Genomic DNA, 25,193 nt, shown 5'->3' with positions numbered 1-25,193 from the left:
TAGGCACTGTAGCACTTTTGTTTGTATTTGACAAATATTGTCCAATTATAGACTAACTAGGCTCAAAAGATTCGTCTCGCAAATTACAAGTAAACTGTGTAATTAGTTATTTCTTTTATCTATATTTAGTGCTTCATATATGTGTCGTAAGATTCGATGTGACGGAGAATATAAAAAATTTTGTAATTTTTTTTGAAACTAAACAAGGCCTGAACTTGAAACGCGTATTCTATTTCGATTCAGAGAGGGAAGAAAAAACATGAAGTGTATTCTCTTATTGGGCCGTCTGAGTGAAACGGGAGTTTGCCAAACCCATGGTCTGGGCTGGGCTGCGAGGAGAGACACCTGCCCCGCAGCATCATGGTGGCACTTGAGCAGCAGTCGCAGTCAACCTCAAGAGATAGCACGCAACGGCGGCGGCGGTGAAAAAGGGTGGGGACTGGGAGGGAGTAGGACTGTGGGAGGAGGGAGAAAGGAGGCTGCTTTCCCTGTCGCGGGTGTCACCGCACCACCCTCACTGGCAGCGCTGACGGCGGCAGGCAAGAAAAGGTAGTGCATCATTCATCAGCACAGCTTCTTCTTTCTTTCCTCCCTTTTCCACCGTTGTATTTCGGGGCGGGATTCCTTGCCTCGCCGCCGTCGCCGTTTCTTGCTCTACGGATTCACTGGTGGAGCTCACAGTCCTAGGTGGCGGTGGTGGTGATTGGTTTTCCCGCCGGCCTGTGTTTCGTCTCGCCCCTCCCCTCTTGGTTTGAGCTTAGGTTAGCTTCGCTTATACGGCCTCCTCCATTTGAGCTCCTTAACCTAGACGGTTGGTAGTTTGGTTAGTGTTCGATTCACTCTTGTTTGTTGCCTGTTTTGTTTTGTTCATTACCTGATTCAGCTAGTTTTGCTAGAGCTGGATTTGTTTCTGCTCTCGTTTATTTTTTGGATTATTTTCGTCCATGTCATTACTCCCAATCGTGTTACCATTACTGGGATGGATGTTCTGTCTCTTTAGATTGCCATGTCATTAACTCATTATTATCCGAGCATTTGAGGTAGTTGATACCGGCAATTTAATTTGGTAAGTTTTTTGTCTTGTTGAGGACATGAGGTAGGGTTTTGCTCAGAGACCATTAGGGCACTCACAATGCAAGACTCTATCACAGAGTCCAAGACACTTAATTACATATTATTTATAATATTTTGCTGATGTGGCAGCATATTTATTGAAGAAAGAGGTAGAAAAAATAAGACTCCAAGTCTTATTTAGACTCCAAGTCGACATTGTTCAAGGTAATAAATAACTTTAGACTCTATGATAGAGTCTGCACTGTGAGTGCCCTTATGCTGTCACAAGCTTGGGGTGATGTGATTGCTTGCACGTCAAACACTGGTTTATTTAATACTACATGTGCGGTTGCAGCTGTGCAATAAATGTTCAGATGGATGTCCTGAGGGAAATACCGTGCTGGTTTGATTATAATCCCTGAGTTTAATATTCCTTTTGTGTCTTTCCATTCTCTTATAGTGGTGATCGCTCCAAAATCAGATTGAGATGGCAGAGACCTTGAATGTATCGCCCGATGATGCCAATGGGAGCGCTGCAGTTCAGACTGAGCCTTCATCCCATGAAGACGCCGCCATTGAGGATATGGAATCTTTCTTGGTTGAAGTGGATGAAGTAAAGGACAAGTTTCATGTTTTTGGAGTTGTGAATAAAGCTATCATCAAGGGAATCCTAAGTGATGTGCAACAAGAAGCTGCTAGTCAAATTGCTCTCAAGGATGCGGAGATAGCATCACTGAACCAAAAGCTGCAGCAACTAGGAAATGGCAGCTTGAGTTTATCCGAGGGGCGGGACAAGAGACATGATGAATTTTATAGTCTCCGCCAGCAGCTTGACTCCATTTCCAAGTCACTCTTGAATTCTGAGTGGGGGCTTTCGGGATCACAGCATAACTTTGAAGATGAAAATGCGAGCAAGCAGCAGGACAAGGAAAAACCCTCTAGAAATGGTGTAGCAAAGACCATTGGTCCGGGAGAGTCCAAAGAAGTAGTTTTTGGTGATCCAAAACTTCTGGACCACATGGATAAGGCTGCTTTGATATCTCATTTCAATAAATCGATGAATGAGATGAAAAGGCAGCATGATTCAGTTCTGCACGAGAGGACGGAAGAGATATTCAAGCTGAAGCGTGAAATCCTAAAGAAGGATGGATCAAACCCTTTTCATTTACGGAATAACAAAGAACTTGAGCAAACCAGGAAGAAAATGGAGGAAGTCATCTCGAAGTTGGATGTGCTCCTCTTGGAGAATAAAAGAAACCCTGTTCGTATCAAGTCAAACACAATTCCTGGTCAACAAGATAAGAACAATGTATTAGATTCTGAAATCCAGCAACTAGAAAGTGGTGCAAGTAATAATGAAGAAGACGATTGCTCTATTCCAACTCACTCTTCACATTTTGCATCCAGAGAGGCAGATCATGAACTGAATATTGTAAGGCTTGAATCTGACGTTGAAGATGCCAGAATTGCAGCCACCTTTAGAGAAGAGATAGAAAGGATTATCATAAAAGAGTTCATTAGTGAAATAAATGTTGAATTGCATGGTTTTGAGATCGAGGGTGATATGAAGCAGGAAGTTTGCTCAATAATTCACAATGAGGCTGTTGCTAGAGCAATGTCAAACATTGATTCTTTGTTGTCGAAGTATGAGGAGAAAAAGAGTCATGCTGAAGAGGAATCTCTACATAAGCAAAATATTGAAAAACTGAAACTAATTGTGGATTCTTTCACTGAAGTAGTGAGTGAAAAGGAGAAATTTATATCACAGATTGGATTGGAAGCAATGCAGATTCGCGTGGAGTCAATGTGTCGTGAACTTGTTTTGCTAAGAGACAAAATGGCAAAGCAAGATTCCTACCTATCTGAAAAGAACAGGGAGTTTGGTGTCATTATGGGCAGGTTGGAGCAAGCGCGGCAGCATGTTCAACACAATGATGTTACTTTGGTTGAGCTGAATGGTAGACTTAGAACCATTTCAGACTCTAAAAAGGACTTAGAAAAACAGAATCAAGCTCTACATAATGTCATTGAAGAAAAGGAGAAGATGCTAACATTGGCTGTTTCTAAAGACAACTATATGAGAAAATTCATGGAAAATGTTGTTAAATCTATCAGAGATTTTGAAATTCTCATGATGGATCAACAAGCTGTTGTTGCAAATAAAGTCCAGCACATTGAATCAAGGTGCTTGTTTTTTATTCACTCTAAACTTATTTATTCTAGGCAAATGAGCTGGTTATATAATTCCGCCTTTTGTTTATCACTGTTCAATTTTAATATTAGTTCTATAGTTCTTGGTACCTATCTATGTAATGTTTTGTAAATAAAGAGGGCCGTATGTTTTTTCCTTCACAGGTTCTGTTTCTTAAAAGAACAATGTAAACACCTTGCAAAAGAAGGCAATCTTTTAAGAAAGAAGGCATTGCGATACAAAGAGATATCTGAGGCAAGAGGCTCTAATCTTCAGAAAGCTGAACTTGAGGTAATTTATTTGTCAAACTTAACTAGTCAGTGTTTAGCTTCACTTTTCAGAGCTTAACATGCAAACCATGAAAAAAAATTAGAACCTAGATATCACCCTAAAAGGATCGAGGATTGAGGCATTAAAGCACATTAATTAGTTTTATTTGTTTCCCAGGTGGATTTGCTTGGTGATGAGGTTGAGGCCTTAACAAATCTTCTTGCAAAAATCTATACTGCACTTGATCACTATTCTCCTGTCCTTCAACACTACACGGGCGTAAGTTTTGTTTTTACGCTTTGGGCAGTATTCTTTTGTTTTCTGTTGTTTCTCTCCTCTTCTCTAAAAAGTCTTGGCCATAAACTGCCCTTTGATGTCTAGCAAAACATCCTGTTTGTTGTTTATATTTAATAATAAATCTTATCCTCATTATTCTAGGTTGTTCCTGTTTTCTTTAGATCTTTCACTAAAAGAAATTTGTGAAGTGACCTAACACAAATTTTAACAAGATTGATGTTAGGTTTTTCTCCAATATTAATTTGTTCTGTGACATGAGATATTAGGTATTCGCATGTCTTGTCTAAGTCTAACCAGGGGTTCCATGTTATGCGAATTGGTACTATATGTCATAATCATTAGCAATTGCACTCACCCAATTTGCATTGTTTCATGTATCCTTACGAGTTATGATCTTTTTGTTCTTTATTAACTGCCCTAATCTTTTTTTTGCAGGTTATGGAGACCTTGAACATGATTAAGAAACATATTAGCATGACAAAGTAAAATGCTTTTGGTCGGCTTGACATTGTAGAATTGTAGGCTTGACAGCAGGCTTCCAGTGGTTTGAGATAAGTTTGTAGAATTTTAGGTGGCAGCAAGCTTTTGGTTCCGACTCAAGGACTAGGTAATGCAGACTGGATTGCTCTCTTTTGCAGGCAGTAGTAGTCTTAGTAGCTTTTGAGCACTTTGTAAATGACCCAACCGTAGCTATTAGTTCTTATGTTTGGCTTTTGATGCCATGGGCTTTGCCACCTGCTATGCTGGGTTGCAAAGGTTTACTCTTGTAACAGTGACCTACTGTGTTGAACTGTGGACTGACACGGGTAGCCGAGAGGATGTTAAAGAGGCCGAGTTTTTGAGATGATAATAACTTCTTTTTTTTCTGGCACAATGGCAGATGAATCCACACATTACTCTGGCCAGCTGTGATCGTTTGATCTGGATTTGCTATCCTTTTGATCCTTGCTATTGACAATTAATAGTTTTTGAAACTTGACAATTGTGGCCTATATGCTGTTAAACTGAATTCAGGTTTTCAGTCTTGGCAGTGGTCAAACGTGCCATCAATTTGCATTGAAATGCTAGTAGGTCGCAATGCAGACAATTCGGAATCGGTACTATCCTGACTGGATGAACGGACACCCTCAGTTACCAGGATTCATATAATTTGATTTAAAACAAATTTGTGCAAGATCATCACCTCAATGTAATCATACATATAGCAAACAAACAAAACCTTAGCCTGTTTGTTTGAACTTATCTGCTAAATTTGCCAAGCTCATCCCCTCAATGTAATCATACATATAGCAAACAAACGAAATCTTAGCCTGCCATGACTTATCAGCTAAGGGATCAGGCCTAAGTATACTTGGTATCGGCCTGACTTGTTTTTGCTTGAGCCGAGTGGATCACGAGGGGACTCTGCGGGCTTCGTGTCCCCAACAGCAAACAAATGCTGGACTGGGCATTCAGCTGCACGAGTTCAGTATGGCAACTAAAAGCTTATAGAGGCCATCACCATCAGGTCAAGTACAATGTATAGTAAAAAAAAATACACATTTGAAGATTTATTATCCATGGTACACAGATGTTAACCCCAAACACAAACAGCACACATACAACAATCACCGATAGTTAGAATCAGAGGTCTATTGAACAATTCTTTTGACACACTAACTACTTACATCAGAAATATGTTTTATCCACACCTTATGTTTGCATCCATCCGTGATTTATTACTTGTTGGGAACCAAAGGTCTTCATGCCGATGAATGTATCTTTGGGATCAAATTTCTCCTTTGGTTGGCCAATTCCTCAATATACAATTGACATCCTTAAATGCCGGGAATCAACTTCCATTCTCCAATTTCAACCCTTTGCAGTGATGGCTCCAGGCTAGCAAGGCAGCACCGATTGCTGGTTCCACCTGAAATTTTATGGCACATTTTGGTTAGCTTCTAAAATGGATGATAATTCATCCATGTTTTTTTTTAAAAAAAAATCAAAATGACTAATGCCTATACCAAAAAAATAAAGTCTTGCTCCATGTTTTCAAATGGATAACTGCTTTCTTGGTGAGAGAAATGTATGCACATTTAATTTAAAATTATTTTTTTGAACGAATTTAATCCAAAACTATGTTACCGAAAAAATAATGACTTCTGATACAAAAAGTGATACCATCCCAAATCTTTTGAACCCTTAGAGTGCTTAATAAGTACCCAGAAGCCAGCATGGATGTGTACAACAGAGACAAAGTTTGGAACAAGAATAGTAATGGATATACTAACCTCAGGCCAAATAGGATCAGTGCCTGGGAAGACCTTGGAAATACATTTTATGACCTCGCCACTGATATCCCACTTTTTATTTCCTTCAAGGACCCCTCCAACCAAAACAAGTGGAAATATGTCCTTTCCATCTGCCAGATTAAAGATGAACTTTCAGGTATACAGAACTGCTTTCCTGTTGTCAGTTCCTAACATTGACACAGCATTTGGAAATAGAAACAGAATCTGAGCAGAATAATATCTAGGTCCAAATAAAGAATTCTATGATCGGAATCCTTGGTACTCAACACCGAAGAAATAGAGTACGTCTTACTTTGAACCACAACAAGAACCCTACAAGAGTGTCTTAAGCCCGCAACTCATTTATCACAGTAAACCAGTTGCTAAATGCTCATCTATGACATGACAACTGACATGCAGAAGGCAGACAGAATGGGCCGAAAGAACCCTTTGCAGGGAAAAGACCAGTTTGCATTCTTTGATTGATTAATAAGATATACAATGACATCCCTATGTACGGATGACTTGACTTGATGTCCTGACCCCAGAGAAGTAATATTTATACCTAAGATGCCACTAGTCCATTCAAATAATCAAATAGGCCTGTTGGACAAAATTAAAGCCAAGTACTGTTGCACGGACAACATAGACATTACCTTCACCACACAATCTAAGACGTCGAACAACTGCTATAACAGTATCAGCCAACTCTTGGACTGAATCATGCAAAATTCTGTTAGCTACTTCATCACCATCTTCAGCAGAAGATACCACAACTGGTACAAGTGCTGCAATACGAGCCCAAGATGGATCTGCATATGTCCACCTGTGCCAGAACAAGAGTGGCGATTAAGTACAAGATTCCAAATATCAATGATCAGCTAGAGTACGGAAAAAATATTCACAAATGCTAGAAGCTTCAGAAATATTAACTACTTATGAAATATTACACTATTAATCATTCTAGGAGCTTAAAAATATGGACTATTGAATGGAATGGGTATAGTACACCAACAAGATGAATCTTGAAATGAGAAGAAACTAAAGGAGAATAGATGCTAAGGATTAATGCCTAATGAAAAAAAAAATCCTATCAGAACAATGCAAGCCTGGTCAGGTTTATATTTACATTGATGAACAATATCGTAGCATGGGCACAGAAGGTACACTATTAATCATTCTATGAGCTTAAAAATATGGAATATTGAATAGAATGAGTATAATGCACCAGCAGGGTGAGTCTTGAAATAAGGATTAATGCCTAATGGAAAAATCCTGTTAGAACAATGCAAGCCTGGTCAGGTTTATATTTACATTGATGAACAATATCGTAGCATGGTCACAGAAGGGCACATACTTTTGACACAAGTATCGTAGCTTTGGGCACTAATATCGTAGCTTTGGGCTTTTGGGAGAAAAAAAATGCAGAATGTTATGCAATAAAATTAGTGTGCCTTTTTTTGCATTTTTTTTCTGCCAAAAGCCCAAAACAGGAGGGGAAACCCTACTGTTTTCTTTTGCATATTAATCTACCATTCGAGTTCCCAGGGAAGACAACTGAACTGTATACAGATGATGCATTAGTGTGAGAGAACTTACCCTATGATTTCGTCTGGTGAAGAAAGTTCAAGCTTCTCAAGGATGTCTTTGGTAAGACTAGTTTGTGGCCCACGACCATCATATGCTTTTATAACTGCTGTCAGGGCCTGTGCAGCAATGCCATATCCACTGCATTAATGTACACACAGTCACCTACGTTTTCTTTTGTCACAGGCAAGTTGTATTGGAATCACAGAATAATAGGTTTTATAAGCACCGAGCAAATCTTTTTAAACTACAACAGTCAATGGTGAAGGATTTCAAGATGCTGGAAGACCCATCAATTTGGGTGAGAGGCAGGAGCTGCAAGGCTGAGTCAAATGCACTGAAGGAGAAATGGACATGCTATTTGGCCAACCATTTACTCATGGTCGCTGCCCCCCTTTCATTTAGGGTATGACAGCATCACTCACTTTTGATTCCCAATTCACAGTTTGGCAACCCCCAGTCAGATTTCCTTAACCAAAAGCAGTAAAAGGCCATCTTCCCAATTCCCCAGTTCATAATTCGGCAACCCAAGAACATTGAACATATAAATAACCTTTCTGCGATATGTTTGGGTATAAAGGGCTTTGTTGTCTTTGCATGATATATGCATATAACCTGATATCCAAACAAGATCTGAAAACACCAAATAATTTCTACTGGGTGTGCGACAAACAATGATGCTTGTCAGTTGAGCACCCCCTAGACTTCTGTTTCTCATGTTGCAAATCAGGCATAAACTTTTGAAAAAGAGCATGTGGCAACTGAAAGCACTTATATATCTGTTCCAACAACAAAATCATAAAAAAGGAACGATGTTCTAACAATCCAACTTTAAAGTTCAAACAAGGCACCATAAAGTATACAGTTTCAAGGTTCATAGGGCAATCCAACTTTAAAGTTCAAACAAGGCACCATAAAATATACAGTTTCAAGGTTCATAGGGTCCTGTTGCCATAACCATAGATAATATAACTCACCTACCCCAGTCGCCCAAAACAGGCCCGGCACCAGCTGCTCTTGCTACTTTTCCATCTTCTGTAACCCCATAAGCAATGCATCCAGTGCCTGCAATCAACACACAGCCATGCAGCTTTCCCATTGTACCACTAGCCAGAGCCGCCACTGCGTCATTTTCTACAAAGAACTTGGAATTCTCTGGGAACAGATCCCTGGAGAAAATATACAAGAAAATGATGACTTACTATCAGTTTTGCATTTCTGGCTGTCAGCCTGTTCTGGTTTGTAATGACATACATAAAAAAACAGCACCATTCTGACAATCCAAAGCATCAGGGGTGTCCAAATGAATAGGCTCAAGCAATTGAGCATCTTGATATCAGCATTTATTCAAGTGAAATAGTGGTTGCTGTGGACCACAATAATGCAACACTTTCCTTTAGGTTCAATACTCAAATACAGAGAAAACTATACCGGATCCATTCCAGCATCCTCAGCTGATCTGAAGGATGGTTAACTCCTGATACGGCTAAACAAACTGCTCGGACAGCTGAACGATCTGTGTTGGCCAATGCTAGAGCCTCTGTCATGACCTGCTCGAGAGTTTCCAAGGCGGTGCTTTCTGACGAATAGAGGACAAAGTGGTCAGTATTTCTTTGACTGAACATGGCAAGGGGGAAAAAGAGAAAAATATCACCCAGAAAACATTCCCATGTTCCAATTGTATACTGTGTTACAGAATTCTTCCAGATGCTATTGCTCCCACGTTACAACATGGCAAGGCGGAAAAAAGAGAGAAATATCACTCAGAAAACATTCCCATTTTCCAATTGTATACTGTGTTACAGCTTAGTGGCTTACAGAAACATACATGGTTTGTGTACAGAACTATGGACTCTGGTCGCACATTTGGCACAGTATTCCTTTAGAATGGCAAAGGAAGTCCAGACCACAATGGTATCAAGTATCAATTCAGGGGTAAATGTTGTGCTGTTTTTCCCCATCAGTGAAGTGCTATGCAGACAGTTCATTTATTCCCCAGAAACTCTCCACCAATTGCGAAGATCCAGTATTTCCTATAATCCTTACAGCACCCGCAACTAAAAGTATGACAAAATCAACGGCGATTAGGCAACACCTTTCACGGACACAAAATCCCCCAAAAATTCGACAGGTCAATCACCAAGATCGAATTTTGGACACGAGGTGCGCATCAGGCATCCTCTGAATGGGAAGATCTCTGATGATTACCTCCGACGGAATTGCGGTTTGAGCAGCCGGCAACGGCACGGGCGAGCACGGGGACGGCGGCCGGAGACTCCGGCGGCGACATTGCGGCCGGCAGGCAGACGCAGACGGTGTTGGTGGTGCCGCCATCCACGCCCAGGATCACGCCGCCTTCAGCAAGCGCCGCGGCCGCCGTCGAGTCGCCGTTGTCGTAGCCGCCCATCTCTCGCGTAGACCCACTCCTCTCTTCTCGGGTTGCGCGAGGTAGAAGCGAGTCAAAGTCTGATGATGTATGGCAGATTTTTTTTCTTTTTTCTATCTAGTGCAGGAGAAATACTACTCCCTCCATTTATTTATCTCCTTCATTTAAACAAAAACATTTTATTAAAAATCTCCTTACTTTTACTGCTCACTGATGACCACTTATCTATATTTATTGTCTCTTTACTGCTCATCGGTTGTTCTTTGACTCTAACTTTTCATGTGGGCTCAGTCCGAGATGATTAAATATAAAGTGAATGCTTTTGCTATACTCCTTAGGGCACTCAGAGCACTCACAATGCAAGACTCTATCACAGAGTCCAAGACATTTAATTACATATTATTTATGATATTTTGCTGATGTGGCAGCATATTTATTTAAAAAAGAGATAGAAAAAATAAGACTCCAAGTCTTATTTAGACTCCAAGTCCACATTGTTCGAGGTAATAAATAACTTTAGACTCTATGATAGAGTCTGCATTGTGAGTGCCCTCACAATGCAAGACTCTATCACAGAGTCCAAGACAATTAATTACATATTATTTATGGTATTTTACTGATGTGGCAGCATATTTATTGAAGAAAGAGGTAGAAAAAATAAGACTCTAAGTCTTATTTAGACTCTAAGTCCACATTGTTCGAGGTAATAAATAACTTTAGACTCCATGATAGAGTCTGCATTGTGAGTGCCCTTAGTCATTGTACCGAAGGCTAAAACAAAGGAGATAAAAAATAGAGGGAGTAGTTTTAGAGTGTGAGAGCACTCTCAATATAGAAATCATCATAGTTTCTATAAATATTAATTATAGTGTCACTTAGATATTTTGCTAGTGTGACAAGGTAGTTATTGAAAAGAGAGATCAAAAATCATAAAAAACAATATTTAAATTAGAAACTATGTCTACTCGAGATTTAAGACATAAAGTGATATGATTGGTTGAGAATTAAAAGAGAATAAATATAATTAGATAAAAAGATATTCTATAGAAATATTTATTGGGACTACATTTTTTTATATATATTGTCTATTCTAGCATCGATTCCTCCTGTCGTCTCTTCTCAGGAGGCCCAGGTAGCATGCGTAGAACAATAGTATCTTGTCCTTCCTAGCCTAACACTATCCCAATAAGTACATTGTTATATGTTTGACAGCTAAAAGGTGATTGGAGAGTATATAAGATGGAACTACAAGATCACGTGTAAAAATTAGCAGTAGCTGATTTTAGAATTTTTCTCAAACCGGTTTTTAGAACTAAGGTTCCAGTTTTAATAAAATTTATTAGAATTTCATACATTAAATATACTGATGTGACACTGTATTAATAAAGAGAGATAATAAAATTTTTATGGGAGTAGAGAAAGTTTTATTCTCATAAAACTCTTCTGTACTGTTTATAAAATATAGATATATTGAAAACTGAATCATGAAACTCCCACTAAGGACACTGACAAAGCTACAACAGATTAGACGGGGCGCACTTAGCTCGTGGGTTTATAGACATCTTCTATGTGGGGTGTGTATATGGTGAAATTTTGAACCTAATCACTATTTTTATAAATTTTAGGGGTTACATTTTGCACCCTCTAATCAGCACGTAGCTTCACCCCTAACTGAGGACAGCGTTTTTATACCTATTAATTTTTATAAACACTATATATGAAAACCATGGTCCCAATAGATAATTTCTACAGAATAATTTTTATCCAATCACATTCATTCTTTCTATTCTCAACCAATCATTCACTTATGTCTTGAATTTGTGTAGACATGATTTCTAACTACCTTGTCACATCAGCAAAATGCTTAGGTGACACTATAATTAATGTCTATAAAAACTATGATGGTTTCTGCATTGGAAGTGCTCTAAGGCCAGTCTCAGTGGAGAGTTTCATAGCGTTGTTTCCAATATTGCCATGTCATGTGAAATAAAATAAAACTTGGATGAAACACCCACTCTCAATGGAGAGTTTCATTTCATGGTTTCATAGACATTTAATTTCAAGACTCATAAAGAGTTGGTAATCGTGTCTAGACAGTTTCATTTAGATGAAGCATATTTTTTCTCTCTTTTCTTAAATACACTGTCATGCCATCTAAAATGCCTATATGTCAGCCTATGTAATGTGAATGAAACTCAGATGAAATTACCACTGAGACTGACCTAAGTGGTTTTACTGGAGTTTCATAGACATTAAATATGAAGATATAGTACTATATTAATGAAGAGAGATGATAAAAATTTTATAGAAATACAGAGAGTTTCATGAGTATAATTGTTTCAAAAAAGTACTTCCTCACTATACAAAAAAGTCGACGTTCCATCCACCTCTCAACCAGCACGCGCCATGCAAGAAGCCTAGAACACGCGCCACACCGAGCCACTCACATGCGCCCAACGCTCACATGCAAAGAAAAAACCCACACGCCCAGCCACTCCCATGCAAAAAATAAGTGGCCATTGGGGCTCAAACCTGGATCACAACACTCTAGTAATTGTGCACTAGCCAACTGAGTTGGTTTACTTTCTTATATATTGTCTCTGTCTATGAAAAAATCAATTTTTAGAGTTGGTTTAAGTTAAAATTTTTAAACTTTAACTAAATTTCTAAAAAAATTGCTAAGATTTATAGTATTAAATCAGTATCATTAGATTTATCATAGAATATATTTTCATATGATGCGCATTTTATATCATAGATATTATTACTCTTTTCTATAAAGTTAGTCAAATTTAAAAAGTTTGACTAACACGAATTCTAGGAATTGATTCTTTCATGAGCGGAGGGAGTAGAGACCATTTGCCACCATATTTATTAGGGGCAGATATGGAAAACTAACACCTAATTAATTACTCATTGGTTACCACAATCACGTTCTAAATGTCAAAAAATATGAGTATAGAGGGAGTAGATGTGTTGGAAATTGAGCCATAAAACCTAGACTGAGAATGGCCTAAGGGCACTCCCAATGCAGAAACCATCATGATTTCTATAGACATTAATTATAGTGCCACCTAAGCATTTTGCTGATGTGGTAAAGTAGTTATTGAAGAGAGAGAACAAAAATCATAGAAACTGGATCTAAGTTAGAAACCATGTCTACATGAAATCCAAGACATGAAGTAATATGATTGGCTAAGAATGGAGAGAGAATGAATGTGATTGGATAAAAAAATATTGTATAGAAATTATCCATTGTGACAATAGTTTCTATACATAGTGTCTATGAAAATTAATAGGTATAGAAACTATATGTAGCTTCTAGCATTGGGAATGCTCTTTTATGTCTTGGATCTCGCGTAGAGACTCAGTTTCTATGATTTTTGCTCTCTCTTCAATAACTATCTTATCATATTAGCAAAGTGCTTAGATGGTATCATGATATTAATGTCTATAGAAACTATGATAGTTTCTGTATTGGGAGTGCCCTAATGTACAACAACTTTTTTAGCTATCAAACAATCCCTAGTTAGACCATAGACCTAAGGATGCTCGGTCGGAGCGACGAAGTCACCGCCCTTGCGCCTCTTGGTCTGCTTCTTGGAATGTTGGAGTCAGCCGTCAGGGCAGCCCTTCGTCTTGGAGGACACAGTGGGCCTTGCACTTCCGTGCTTGAACATGCTGCGAATGGCCTTGTCTTGTCGCCGATTGATTATTTATGATCATGAAGAGCTCGGGTCACCGTCTTTGGGTCTTTGCGCGATCTCGTGGTCGTGGATGAGGTCCCTGTCCTTCGCACATCCTGTTCCAAAATTAAAAAAAAGATTGTCTCCGTTCGGTTAACGCTTCCGACGCTGGGAACCATTCCAGCCGTGAAATAGATATATAAATTAAAGAAACGTTCCGGCTGGAAACAATTCCTAGGGTCAATCCTTAGGAAACGAATAGAGTCTAAGGGGGTTGGAGGAGACTGAAGGAGATTTTAACCTGCTGGAGATTAAATCTTTCTCAGTCACATCCAATCCTCATGGGCCTTGTTTAGTTTACCCCGAAATCCAAAAAGTTTTTAAGATTTCCCGTCACATCGAATCTTGCGGCACATGCATGAAATATTAAATATAGACGAAAACAAACCCTAAACACTAGTTAGTTCATAATTAGACAATATTTGTCAAATAAAAACGAAAGTGCTACGGTAGCGAAATTCGAAATTTTTTCGGAACTAAACAAGGCCATGGTTTTGGAATCAAACGAATAGACCCTTACGGATCTCTGACAGAGAATTCTTCTTTTTGCAGAATGTTGTTCCTGACAGTCTCGTTTTCCTCCTAGATGCATCTGTGTAGACCCCGCGTTTTTAGGTCTATTATAGGCGAACAGAAAATTGTTGACAAAGCACACCTGGGGATCATCCTTATCCCAGTCTATGGCGGAGAGCACCATTGACGGCGGGTTAACTGCAGAGTCAGGTAGTGGCAGCCCGAGCTCTCGACTCCATCGTAGTTGTTATCCAAGGGCGGGGCAGGATGATATATTGCTGTGGTAACCAAAATAACTTACAATTCGAAACCGATAGAGTACTGAATAATTAATCCAAAGCATGTACTTCAATATATTGTTCAAATCATGATCGATCATATCAACAATTATCATCATGTCAATTTTGATTTTAACAATTGAATTTGGCACTTAACGAAACAAAATAGGAAGTCGTGTCAAATCAGAGCTTATATAACCAAAAAAAATATTCAGAAGAAGAAAAATAGGAAGTCCCAACTCTCAAGGCTTATCGGGACTCGATCTCTGTGATGGACACTTCATTCCGCGATGATTTCGTTTTGGTTCTTCCCCAGGAAATTGAAGCTTTTGGATTTAGTTCATCATCAGTCTCACGGAACCAAATGGTTGGCCTGGACAAAGGGGGGAGACAGGCGGCTGCGTTGCTATTAAGCATGTAGTTAACAGCTGACATCAACGACCGATCTGTAGGTTTTTGCTCGACACACAATAGCCCAATGTGGATGCACTTCAACACAATGTCAGCTGGATAGTTGCTATTCAAGGATGCATCAATCAAGTTGATGGCTTTATCCCTGGTCCAATGCTCCCATATCTGTATCAAATAGGTACACACTGATTATGAGACGGCAATAAGTGCCTGTCCCGAATTTGACATGTGTATGCCTGTGAAGTACTTACAAGGTTTATAAGATCAACATCTTGCTCACTGTTGTAGGAGACATAGTTTCTTCTCCCCGTGACGATCTCTAGGACCAAAACACCAAAGCTAAACACGTCTACACACTGATTATGAGACGGCAATAAGTGCCTGTCCCGAATTTGACATGTGTATGCCTGTGAAGTACTTACAAGGTTTATAAGATCAACATCTTGCTCACTGTTGTAGGAGACATAGTTTCTTCTCCCCGTGACGATCTCTAGGACCAAAACACCAAAGCTAAACACGTCTGACTTCATTGAACACTGACCACGCATCGCATACTCTGGTGACATGTATCCACTGTAATAAGATTATTATAGGTTTTATTACCTGAGCTAATCCGATAACAAATTATTGGCAAATAATTAAAATGTTTTACCATACTTACTACGTTCCAGCAATGCGGTTAGTGACAACGTGTGATTGATCCCTTCCAAATATCTTCGCTAAGCCAAAGTCTGAAATCTTAGGATTATAAGCAGAATCCAACAGAACATTGCTTGCTTTGAGGTCCCGATGAACTATCTTCAGTTGAGAATCTTCATGAAGGTATTGTAAGCCTCTAGCGATCCCACTTATAATTTTAAACCTTTGTGCCCAATCTAGCTCCTTAGCTTTCTCTGCATCTACCACTCAAGCAAGAAACATATATAAGTTAGCATAGAGTACAGTAATTTGGTCTCGAAGTTAGCCCTAACTGGGGATTCATTTCTTTTAATTAGATAAACACCGAGCTCAGGAAATACCAAAAAGAATTGTATCAAGGCTTCTATTGGGCATGTATTCATATGCAAGTATCTTTTCATTTTCTTCCAAGCAAACGCCAATAAGCCGGACAAGATTGTTGTGGTTCAGTTTGGCGACTAAAAGTAGTTCAGTTTTTAGCTCTTCTATCCCTTGTCTGGAAGTCTGTGCTAGTCTCTTCACGGCTATTTCCTGACCATCAGGTAGGTCTCCCTGCAAATAGGTAAAGAAAGATATGGGCTATGGAGAGATAAAAACACAATTAGTATCTTTTGTGGTGCATTTTTTTTTTAGAAAAATTGGAGGGGTTGCCCCCCCCACCCCCCTGAAATTTATTAAAAACACTAAATAAAGGGAGTGCACAGGTACAGCTCAAGAAACAAAAAAGGAAAAGAAGGAAATCAACAGGATTACACAAAAGGGTTCTAATTGATACCTTGTATACTACACCGAAGCCACCTTCACCGAGCCTTTTGTGTTCAGAAAAGTCACCAGTAGCAACTCGTAGTGTTGACAGATCAAGAAGCAGTGAACCAATACTTTCAATATCATCCGGAGTAGTTGATTCTATTTGAAATTTGAGGAGAGAAGTAATCAATGGCGGTTCACATTTTAGTAAATATTTTTAGAAGAACACTCATGACCAAATTGCATGATTTTAAGGAAAAATGGTCTAAAAGCATCTTGAGGAACTGAACTTAGTATGTATTGAAAGATAACCGTACGAGACATCAACAATGCATTTTTCTTTTTTTTAGGAATCAGGAGAGGATATCCCCCACTATTTACTTATATTAAATATAAATATAATAGCTACAAAGAAAACTAAATACAATTGGGCTTCTAGCCATTGTTCAGTTTTTTAGATAAAAAGCCATTGTTCAAGGCAAATTCTTTCTTGAAGATCATACACATCTCTAAAAGGTTGGTCAATTTTCTCGAAACATGAAATGATTTATTGTTGAGGCATAAATACCTATTAAATATAGTAGAGACAAAACTGGAGCAGAGAAGAATTTGAAGACATGGACTAGAAAACTTTCCCCTATTTAGTTGTTGTCCGTGTTCTTCACCTCTAGCTCCAGGCCCTAAAGTACTCCAAATGGCTCTAAAGACAATCGCAACATAGAAGCTATGTGATGTGATAGTTTCCATATATACTTGCTAATTTATATAGACACCACTTATCAAACTTATGCTCTCAATATATAGTTTCTATAAGTTAAATATTCGTCTATTTTTTTTTGATAAAACTGGAGGGGTCAGAGCCCCTATAGGAATTTTATTGAAAAAGGTTAACAAAATAGAGCGAGTTCTCGTGACATCTACCAATCACATCTCTTTGTATTTTGGTTCTTGTATAGACATGCATGGTTCCTGTATAAAAAACCATTTCATTGTCTCTCTTCAATAACTATAATGAGACATCAGCGTTTTGCTAAGTTGACGTACTAATTAATAGCTATAGAAACCATCTAGTTTCTGGCTTTAGAGTGCCCTAATTAATTTACAATACAGTAACAAGAGCAGGTTAACCCTGTGGATTCCATCCCTTTTCCACTATTTTTTTTTTGTCACCGGGAGCTTACAGTTTAGCACAGGCGTGTTTGTGGAGGGGCTGTTATGTTGTGCTGAAGTGGTGGGGAGCCATTCCGTGCACGGTGCTACTGTGGTCGACTGATAGGAGAGCCCCGACAACAGTGGCTTGGCTGGTGTGCTGAACTGGTGGGCGAGTACACAGGTGTGAATCGGCAAGAGGTGCTGCTCTGTTCTTGTTCAGGCCACAGTGTCAGGATACGTGGCTCTGTTCACCAGGCCGACCAATATGTGCTTTCACACACTCTAGTTTGATACATGTTAGAACCGGTGGTGTCCACCGAGTGTTTTCGATCTACGCTTTCACAGGTCCTAAGTCCACTAAAACTGACAATATATAAGACATTGGGTTCAATTCAACCCAAAAGACTAGTCTAATAATGAAGACTTCTCCCATCTTATATGTTGTATTTCTCCATCATCGCTACACGATGTGGTATACACAAGGCCTAGTAAGAACGGTGGAGGAATACAGGCTCTGGGTCTGCTCCTTCGTTCCCTAGTTGACTTTGGCTCTGATTCTCTAAATGAGTGATTCTACTTGATTATGGTAAAGGAACTGATGATAATTGGTTTTAGAGTGATTTTTGTGGGTTTTGAGCAGGGAGTAGTAGAGAACATGTCTTTTTTAGCTCCCACCTCCTAATATAAATGGAAAAGTGATTCTTACATAGCCCCAATCTGAATCTATGCGAGACTTAGCTATTTAGCTGGAGAGATTCTCCTGGAGAATCGCTACCAGAGAGCCTTGCTAAATCCTAAGTGGCAGCGTTAGCAATTTAAAGGTACATATCAATTATTCAGAAATCCCAACAAGTCTCTCCTACCCCAACTCGTCCTCATCGGGTTTTCTTCTATTCAGAAACCTAACATGGCTAACATGTCTCTCCTCTTCTTCCATTCAAAAACCCTAATAGGTTTCTCTCTTCCATTTAGAAACCCAACGGGTCTCTCCTCATCTTCCATTCAGAAACCCCAATAGGTGTCTCCTTCTCCCCCTCATCCTCTTAGGGTCTTCTTCCATCATCCTACCTCCATTCCTTCTACTCCTTTCGTTCCAAATTATAAAATATTTTGGCTCTTCTAGATATATCCGGCTCTGATTTGGTTTTGTTGACCAAAAAAAAAAAAAACAAACAAAGAAATGGACTTGCATTGGCTTGTGCATCGACATGTTGATCAAGTGCCGATTAGGAAAAGCGAAGGACCAGCGCCATGCGTATGTGCACAAGAGATCAAGGGCCGACATTAAGAGATGTATAAAAGAGAAACCTTATGATGATCAACGAGCACAGAGCTGCATTAAGAGATGTATAGCAGACTAGCAGCTATGAGCACGTCAGAAGAGACCACCATGGTGATGAAGAAAATGGGAGTGCATCAAGAGTTCAAGATTTTGAGTGGACTGCGATGCTTACTTGCATTGCTTAGATGTGCTTACGTCAACTAGATTTTACTGGGGCACATGGGCTAGTGGCTGAGTCTCTAGAAATTTGCATGGAGCAAGGGGAGGCCATCGCCCAGGATGGTCTCTGCACGTAGCTCCGCCAGTGGTAAGGATAAAAATGAAGTAAACAATAACTATACTGAATTAAGCAAAACAGAGGACTGCTGGCCGGAATGGAAGTACAAATATTTCATCAATTTCTTGTGCTAAATTTCAAAAAAAAAACAGTTAAGGGGATTTACTTAGTTGTAGCGCTTTTGCCGCCAGTCGTCGTCTCCTCCATAAACAATACCAGCACGCTATAAAGGTAATTAATACTGCAGCAATTGTAGGAACTGCAATGGCCACAACTTTACTTCTATTGTCAGTTATTCCTTCTGCAAAGAAAAACCAAAATATGAGTTCCAGAAAATAATACATATGGATGTATGTGTTGGTTATTACTAGAAATTAACGTAATTTCAACAACTGCTTGAAGTTTTTTTTTTTTTTTTAAAAAAATCTGCTTCCTTCTATATGACGATGTTTGAAATTCCGAGAGTATAGGCCAAGCCCATAGGCCACAGTTCCAAATGATCCAACTTTTCAAAAGACTGATTAAGAGCTCAAAGTTTTAAAAATTTGATGCGACATGAAACCTGTAAGATGTAGTATTCACAACAACAACAACAACAACAACAACAACAACAACAATAATAAAAAACAATACAGTAGAAACTATAATGTAGTTTGGTACATATGTACCCCAACCCAAATGAAACAATTTAGTTCCTACAAGCATCCAGGTTTATCAGAAGTTACTCATGTACGGATGGGTTTTTTTTTTGGAGGAAACTCATGTACCAATGGTTGGTTTGTCTCTACAGCTCACAACACCTTGCTCGGCAAGGACAGCCTAGCCAGCGTCAGTGAGCATTTTTGGCTGGCTCTGGTTGGTGACATAAATCTAGAAAGTAAGGGGGTGTTTAGTTTCCCTCAAATTTCAAAAATTTTTGGGTTTTGGTTCATTATTTTGCAAAATAAAACTAAACACTATGCAAAAATTTTGGCAAAAAATGGCTATTTTTCATTTTGGATTTTGGCCTCAAGAGGCCAAAAAAAACCAGAAGAGTCTCATGAGGCCCTCATGACGGCAATAAATTATGCATTTTGGATGGAACTAAACATGACCCTAAAAATTTCAGCATTTTGCATTTTATCATTCTAAGTAGTTGACATTTTGTATTTTACATTCTTTTGAAACTAAACACCCCCTAAGAAAAACGAAATAGCGAGCAAGACAACCAAACATCAATTTTCTTGCCCAGCATGGCAAGCAAGCAACGACAAAGATTCCAAACACACCCTCCACCATCCACCGAGAAAGGGCTTGTTTGATTCCTCTCGCTAAATTTTGGTCAAACAAAACTATTTTAGTTACTTTTGGATGACTAATGAGATTAAACTATTTTAGCTCTTTTTAGTTAGTGTGTTTGGAACTTTAGCTACTAAAGTGACTAAAGTTTAGCTAGCTAAAATTTAGCAAGAGAACCAAACACGACCAAAATGAGCCACAAAGGTGTAAGGAGAGAATAAAATGCTTTGATAGATATTTATTTTATTGTGAATACCGAATAAATACTCACTAATCTTTTTGTCCAAAACAATCTGGATGCACCTTGATTAGATGGAGCGCCCGAGTAGTGTTCATGCATTGAACTCCAGCCACCCAACGCTACACAAGACACATAATCTAGAGCTAAAACCCAAGGGCGTCCCCAACAAGACTGAATCAGTTAGCTATTTGAGTATCTAGGTCAGCATGCATCCTATTAAAGTTAAGCATGCAGCACGCAGGCCAAAGGCACGACCCAAAGCACGGTGATTTGGGTTTCTTTCTTCCTCGGGATTCGGCACTTTTGAGAAAATGAAGTGCATATTTTCTATTGCGCCGTGGAAAATTTAGTGAAGTCGCGGGAGTGTTACCGGACGCTGGTCGCGGAGGCGTCGGACGCTGGCCCAACGTCTGGTGTATTCTCAGTTTGCGGTGCGAGTGAAAACCGTGCATCAGACTGTCCGATGGGTGAGCGTCGGACGTGGCTCCGACACTGTTCCCGCATCTGACGGAGTGTGACGTCAGTGTTTGTGCGTGCGAGCGAGCCTCTGTGGTTGTGAGCGTTGGACGCCAGGGAGCGTCCAGTGTGGACGCATCGGATGCGTCCGACATCCCTGCGTGTTTACAGGTCTCCCTGAGTAGCGTCCGATGCAACGCATTGTCTCTGAGAATTTAAACGTTTAAGTGACTGTTGGAGTTGAACGGGTCAAATTTGACTGAGTATATGTGACAGTCATTGGGTTCCAGCATCTGACGGCTCACCGTGTGCGCGTTCAACGCCTCTAATTTCTATCCAGTGAAAGAGCCAACGACTCTATTTGTTTCAAAGGCTTATAAATAATTGTTGGCCAGCTTGGGGCTCACACTCTTGGCATTCTAGCATAATTGACATCCTTGTGAGTCTAAGCAAACATCTTCCACTCATCTCCTTTATAGATTAAGCATCTTTGTGAGATTGGAAGTGATTCCAAATACATTTGATTTAGTGATTGTATCTACTAGCACTTGGAGATCGATTTGGCTGCGGTTTTCTTGTTACTCTTGGTGGTTGCCGTCACCTAGATGGCTTGGAGCAGCGGAGGAGCATTGGCACGAGTTGATGATTGTTCGTGGCCATCTCTCGGTGATTATGAGGAGTTTTGTGCCTCCTCCGACGGAGAGCCGAAAGGTAACTCTAGTGGATTGCTCGTGTCATTGAGCTACCTCACTTGTGGGTAGGTTCTTACGGTGTCCTAGTGCGGACGAGGTTCGTGCTACACCTCTTAGCTGCCGAACCACCAAGTGTTGATCGACACAACGGGGACATAGCTTGCCGGCAAGCACGTGAACCTCGGAAAAAAAACGGTGTCACATTTGTGTTTGATTTGCATTCTCCCAGTGCTTGATTGTTCATATATTGGTGATTGGTTCATCCCCTACACGACGGTATAAATATTTCATCCTCTCCATCTACTTACCGCAAAGTAGTGTAACCAGTTTAGTTGCTAAATTTTGCTTTGTGTAAGTTAAGCTCACTATTGTATCTTGTAGAGACTTAGTTCTTGTATGCCTAGTAATTTTAGCAACTAGAATTATTGGTCAGGTGGCTTGCAAACACCCTATTATAGAGGTAGAACAAAAAGCTTCACTTTATTATTTACTAACCTCTTGCTCTAGTGATTTTGTAGAATTTTTAAATAAGCTATTCACCCCTAGCTATATTAGGACTTTTTCACGTGATCCCTCTGTACCTTTTTATCTATCATTACCACTTCCTCAGAAATCAAACATACTCAAATATTTATTGTACATATATAAGTATCATTGAATAGACCTTTGGATCTAATTTTTATAATAATTTTATTTAAAGATATAAATATTGCCAATGTTTTTTTATAAATCTAGTTAAACTTTATTTTTTTTACAGTGATACTTAAATAGGGATAGAGGGAGTATGTGGTGGCCAGAACCGTAGGAAAAGAGGCCAGGATGAGCTATGGGCTTGTGGTTCAGGTCAGCAGCGAAGTGGTTTGGGCAGAGGAAGCATCGAACAAATTAAAATGAAGAAGAGATAGAGATAGAGGCATTTAAGTACTCCTTTCGTTCTAAATCATAAGTGGCTCTGATTTTTTTGGTACATCAATTTTGCTATGTAATATACGTCTAGATACATAGCATAAAAAAAAAATCAATGTGACTTATAACTTAGGATGGGGAAGTATTATCCAATATACAGTATATATATATTTAATTATATCTTGGTATATGTATTTAAAATTGAGAAACTATATAAATAATGGTCAGGTCAGCGTGGTGTGAGAAATGTAAAAGAAACGAGGCAGTAGTAACGTAACGACTTACCTCCGGTGGCTTGAGACGCTGGTGCAGGCGACGGCCCGTTGGGCGGCTGGAGTTGCAGTAGCGGGCGGCCATAGAAGAAAGGGTACGTCTCAAACCGGTAGTTGCAGCGCACCCCGAGAACTCGACCGCCTTTCTTCCCGGCGAAAAATTCCTTTGTGAACCTCCCAATTATGTACCAGAGACAGCTCCGGCACTGGTCGGCCGTCATGTCCGGCGTACACTGCGCCAACGAGTAAATCTTGGGGAATTCCTCGTCGTCGAAGGGCGCCTCCCCGGTGCCGAATCGCCTGGTGGTCTGGTCCGCCGCCGCGTACTCTACGGTGGCGTTGACGAGTCGAGCGGTGGCTGCTTCGAAAGACGGCGCCACGGCGGCGCTGAGATTCTCGTAGTTCCAGGTGATCGTCATCCCTGTGTCGTAGGGAGGCCTGATGGGGAAGCCCTGCTCGCTGAAGCGGACGATGCATGGGTCGTCGTAGATTGTCACGGTCTTGACGAGCGGGCAGACCTCCCCGGCTGCCTGAATAGCCGCGGCGACGCAGGTGGCGCAGGACGAGGCGTTGGTGTCGCCACGGCAGAGCGCGATTGCGTAGATGACGTCCGGGGAGATGCCAGAGGAGCCGGAGGCGAAGAGGTAGTTGGGATTCGAGGACGCGTACTGTGGGAGGAAGCTGGCTAGGTATTCTATGTTTGCTTTGTACGTGCTGTTCTTGGTGTAGTTACCGCTGCTGGTTTCGCAGATCGGCCATGGCGGCTGAGCCTGCAGGGCGGCGGTGCTCAAGAGCGTTAAAGCCACCAAGGTGGCCACGACAACCATGGAGGATTCTGATTTTCGAGAGATTATGGTGGCTGCTTCTTGTTGCTGGCCGGGGTGAGGAGCTGAGAAGGGGAATAGGAGTAATAATATAATAATGGATAACAGAGAAAGTCACGTGTTCCCCTGTTTAGTCCCCACCTAAAAATTTTTCATCCATCACATCGAATCTTTGGACACATGCATGATCATTAAATGTAGATAAAAAATAAACTAATTACACAGTTTAGTTGAGAATCGCGAGACGAATCTTTTAAGCCTAGTTACTCCATGATTAGCCTTAAGTGCTACAGTAACCCACATATGCTAATGACATATTACTTATGCTTTTAATAAATTTGTCTTGCGATGTACGTACTACATAGCCAACACCTGGAGATGACGGCCCCGACCTCTGCGCCCGCCGGCCCAACCTCTGCGCCCGCCGCCGCTTCCACCGAGAGCGGCGCCGCGAAGGCGACGGAGAAGCGGCCCGTGCAGGCAGGGGAGGCGATTCTAGGCGAGCGGGAGGACTCCTCTCTGGAGCACCGTCGACGGGGAATCTCCGCGCCTGGGAAGCGTCCGGAGGGAGCTGGGTGTGCAGAAGCGCATGCAGGGGAGAGGAAGGACTTCCGTCGGGGCCTCGCCGATGGGACAACCCTGCGAACTCATCGGTGTTCCGCCGACGGGGAAACCATGCGGGGGATCCGGTTCCAGGAGGAATCTCACATAGGTGTGGATCCCCTTCTGGATCAGGTGATGGAGCTTCTTCTCGATTTCCGGTGATCTCGTCTCTGCGACATTTTTGTGAATCTGATTTTCCTTCAATTCGTGATTCCATTCGATTTGGGGCGAAACAGAGAAGATTTGGGCCTCCTTTTGTTGATCATGATCCGAAACTTCGTTTTGCAATTGAGAAACGTGATTTTCCGTTTGAAGAAGTTTCTGTAGATACTCTGAAAATCAAAGATACTCCAATTCGTTTACACTGGAATTCTTATCGTAGGACTAAGAGTTCTGAAGATTTAGTTTCAGATGATTTTGTTCAATTCAGGCAGGAACAGGGGATTGGGGGATTTGAGAAGTGGTTTCGGAGACCGCCTAAAGTGAGGCTGATCCCTGGAATTTTAGGGCCACACCCTTCTGTGAAGCCTCGTGAAATTCATTCGATAGTGGAGGGGTATATGGGTAAAATGGACTCCGAGACGGGGCTCTTTTCTCTACCCGATACCTTTTCCCTCACCCGAACCGGGGAGGGCTCTTCTGCGGCAGGCAACCCTAACTCTATCCCATCCCCTTCTTCTCCCACCTCCAATCTAGCTAAATTCGTAGGGCATCTATGGAAAGGTGCAAGACCTCGCTCTTTTGCGGCAGTGGTGCGAGCCAATCCGGCTCCCACGGTTG

The 25,193-nt window shown here is 40.6% G+C and overlaps 3 protein-coding genes across 9 annotated transcripts; 1 reads left to right on the top strand and 2 right to left on the bottom strand.

Moving 5' to 3' along the window:
* Positions 195 to 4,685, top strand: LOC8067454 (WPP domain-associated protein). Of its 3 annotated transcripts, XM_021464764.1 has the most exons (6): positions 195 to 549; positions 1,204 to 1,278; positions 1,514 to 3,237; positions 3,409 to 3,535; positions 3,692 to 3,793; positions 4,247 to 4,673. In XM_021464764.1, exons 3-6 carry the CDS (start codon positions 1,541 to 1,543, stop codon positions 4,295 to 4,297), a joined length of 1,977 nt encoding a protein of 658 aa, XP_021320439.1. In that variant the 5' UTR covers positions 195 to 549; positions 1,204 to 1,278; positions 1,514 to 1,540; the 3' UTR covers positions 4,298 to 4,673. The 3 variants fall into 3 exon arrangements, with proteins under 3 accessions (XP_021320439.1, XP_021320438.1, XP_002444998.1); XM_021464763.1 differs by lacking the exon at positions 1,204 to 1,278 and having other exon boundaries at positions 196 to 549; positions 4,247 to 4,685; XM_002444953.2 differs by lacking the exons at positions 195 to 549; positions 1,204 to 1,278 and adding an exon at positions 556 to 761.
* LOC8066144 (N-acetyl-D-glucosamine kinase) lies at positions 5,315 to 10,181 on the bottom strand. Of its 2 annotated transcripts, none has more exons than XM_002443766.2 (7): positions 9,880 to 10,181; positions 9,103 to 9,250; positions 8,649 to 8,840; positions 7,684 to 7,812; positions 6,741 to 6,910; positions 6,085 to 6,215; positions 5,315 to 5,720 (listed from the first exon to the last, which is right to left on the bottom strand). In XM_002443766.2, the coding sequence occupies exons 1-7, from the start codon at positions 10,076 to 10,078 to the stop codon at positions 5,643 to 5,645; spliced, it is 1,047 nt and encodes a 348-aa protein (XP_002443811.1). In that variant the 5' UTR covers positions 10,079 to 10,181; the 3' UTR covers positions 5,315 to 5,642. The 2 variants fall into 2 exon arrangements, with proteins under 2 accessions (XP_002443811.1, XP_021320440.1); XM_021464765.1 differs by having other exon boundaries at positions 6,118 to 6,215.
* Positions 14,667 to 23,836, bottom strand: LOC8074075 (cysteine-rich receptor-like protein kinase 10). 4 transcript variants are annotated; one of them, XM_021465768.1, is made up of 8 exons: positions 23,000 to 23,836; positions 19,308 to 19,442; positions 16,459 to 16,589; positions 16,025 to 16,235; positions 15,667 to 15,904; positions 15,428 to 15,578; positions 15,257 to 15,324; positions 14,667 to 15,170 (listed from the first exon to the last, which is right to left on the bottom strand). In XM_021465768.1, the coding sequence occupies exons 1-7, from the start codon at positions 23,811 to 23,813 to the stop codon at positions 15,262 to 15,264; spliced, it is 1,743 nt and encodes a 580-aa protein (XP_021321443.1). In that variant the 5' UTR covers positions 23,814 to 23,836; the 3' UTR covers positions 14,667 to 15,170; positions 15,257 to 15,261. The 4 variants fall into 4 exon arrangements, with proteins under 4 accessions (XP_021321443.1, XP_021321440.1, XP_021321441.1 ...); XM_021465767.1 differs by having other exon boundaries at positions 15,049 to 15,170; positions 15,667 to 15,910; XM_021465765.1 differs by having other exon boundaries at positions 15,257 to 15,578; positions 15,667 to 15,910.

This window comes from Sorghum bicolor, chromosome 7 (genome assembly GCF_000003195.3).
Source record: "Sorghum bicolor cultivar BTx623 chromosome 7, Sorghum_bicolor_NCBIv3, whole genome shotgun sequence".
NCBI classification, from domain to species: domain Eukaryota; kingdom Viridiplantae; phylum Streptophyta; class Magnoliopsida; order Poales; family Poaceae; genus Sorghum; species Sorghum bicolor.
Note: the sequence above shows the minus strand (reverse complement) of the source record. Positions and strands in the feature narration are given on the sequence as shown.

What these genes read in the sequence shown, in the direction of transcription:
- LOC8074075 (XM_021465765.1), bottom strand. Translation starts at nt 23,813, where the DNA reads ATGGTTGTCGTGGCCACCTTGGTGGCTTTAACGCTCTTGAGCACCGCC. An exon ending in AGCGTCTCAAGCCACCGGAG is followed by an intron (nt 19,443 to 22,999) that starts GTAAGTCGTTAC and finishes TTTTCTTTGCAG; the next exon opens with AAGGAATAACTGACAATAGA. An exon ending in GCTTCGGTGTAGTATACAAG is followed by an intron (nt 16,236 to 16,458) that starts GTATCAATTAGA and finishes ACCTATTTGCAG; the next exon opens with GGAGACCTACCTGATGGTCA.
- LOC8066144 (XM_002443766.2), bottom strand. Translation starts at nt 10,078, where the DNA reads ATGGGCGGCTACGACAACGGCGACTCGACGGCGGCCGCGGCGCTTGCT. An exon ending in AGGATGCTGGAATGGATCCG is followed by an intron (nt 8,841 to 9,102) that starts GTATAGTTTTCT and finishes TATTTTCTCCAG; the next exon opens with GGATCTGTTCCCAGAGAATT. An exon ending in CTGATCCTATTTGGCCTGAG is followed by an intron (nt 5,721 to 6,084) that starts GTTAGTATATCC and finishes ATAAAATTTCAG; the next exon opens with GTGGAACCAGCAATCGGTGC.
- LOC8067454 (XM_021464763.1), top strand. Translation starts at nt 1,541, where the DNA reads ATGGCAGAGACCTTGAATGTATCGCCCGATGATGCCAATGGGAGCGCT. An exon ending in GTCCAGCACATTGAATCAAG is followed by an intron (nt 3,238 to 3,408) that starts GTGCTTGTTTTT and finishes TTTCCTTCACAG; the next exon opens with GTTCTGTTTCTTAAAAGAAC. An exon ending in TTCAGAAAGCTGAACTTGAG is followed by an intron (nt 3,536 to 3,691) that starts GTAATTTATTTG and finishes TTTGTTTCCCAG; the next exon opens with GTGGATTTGCTTGGTGATGA.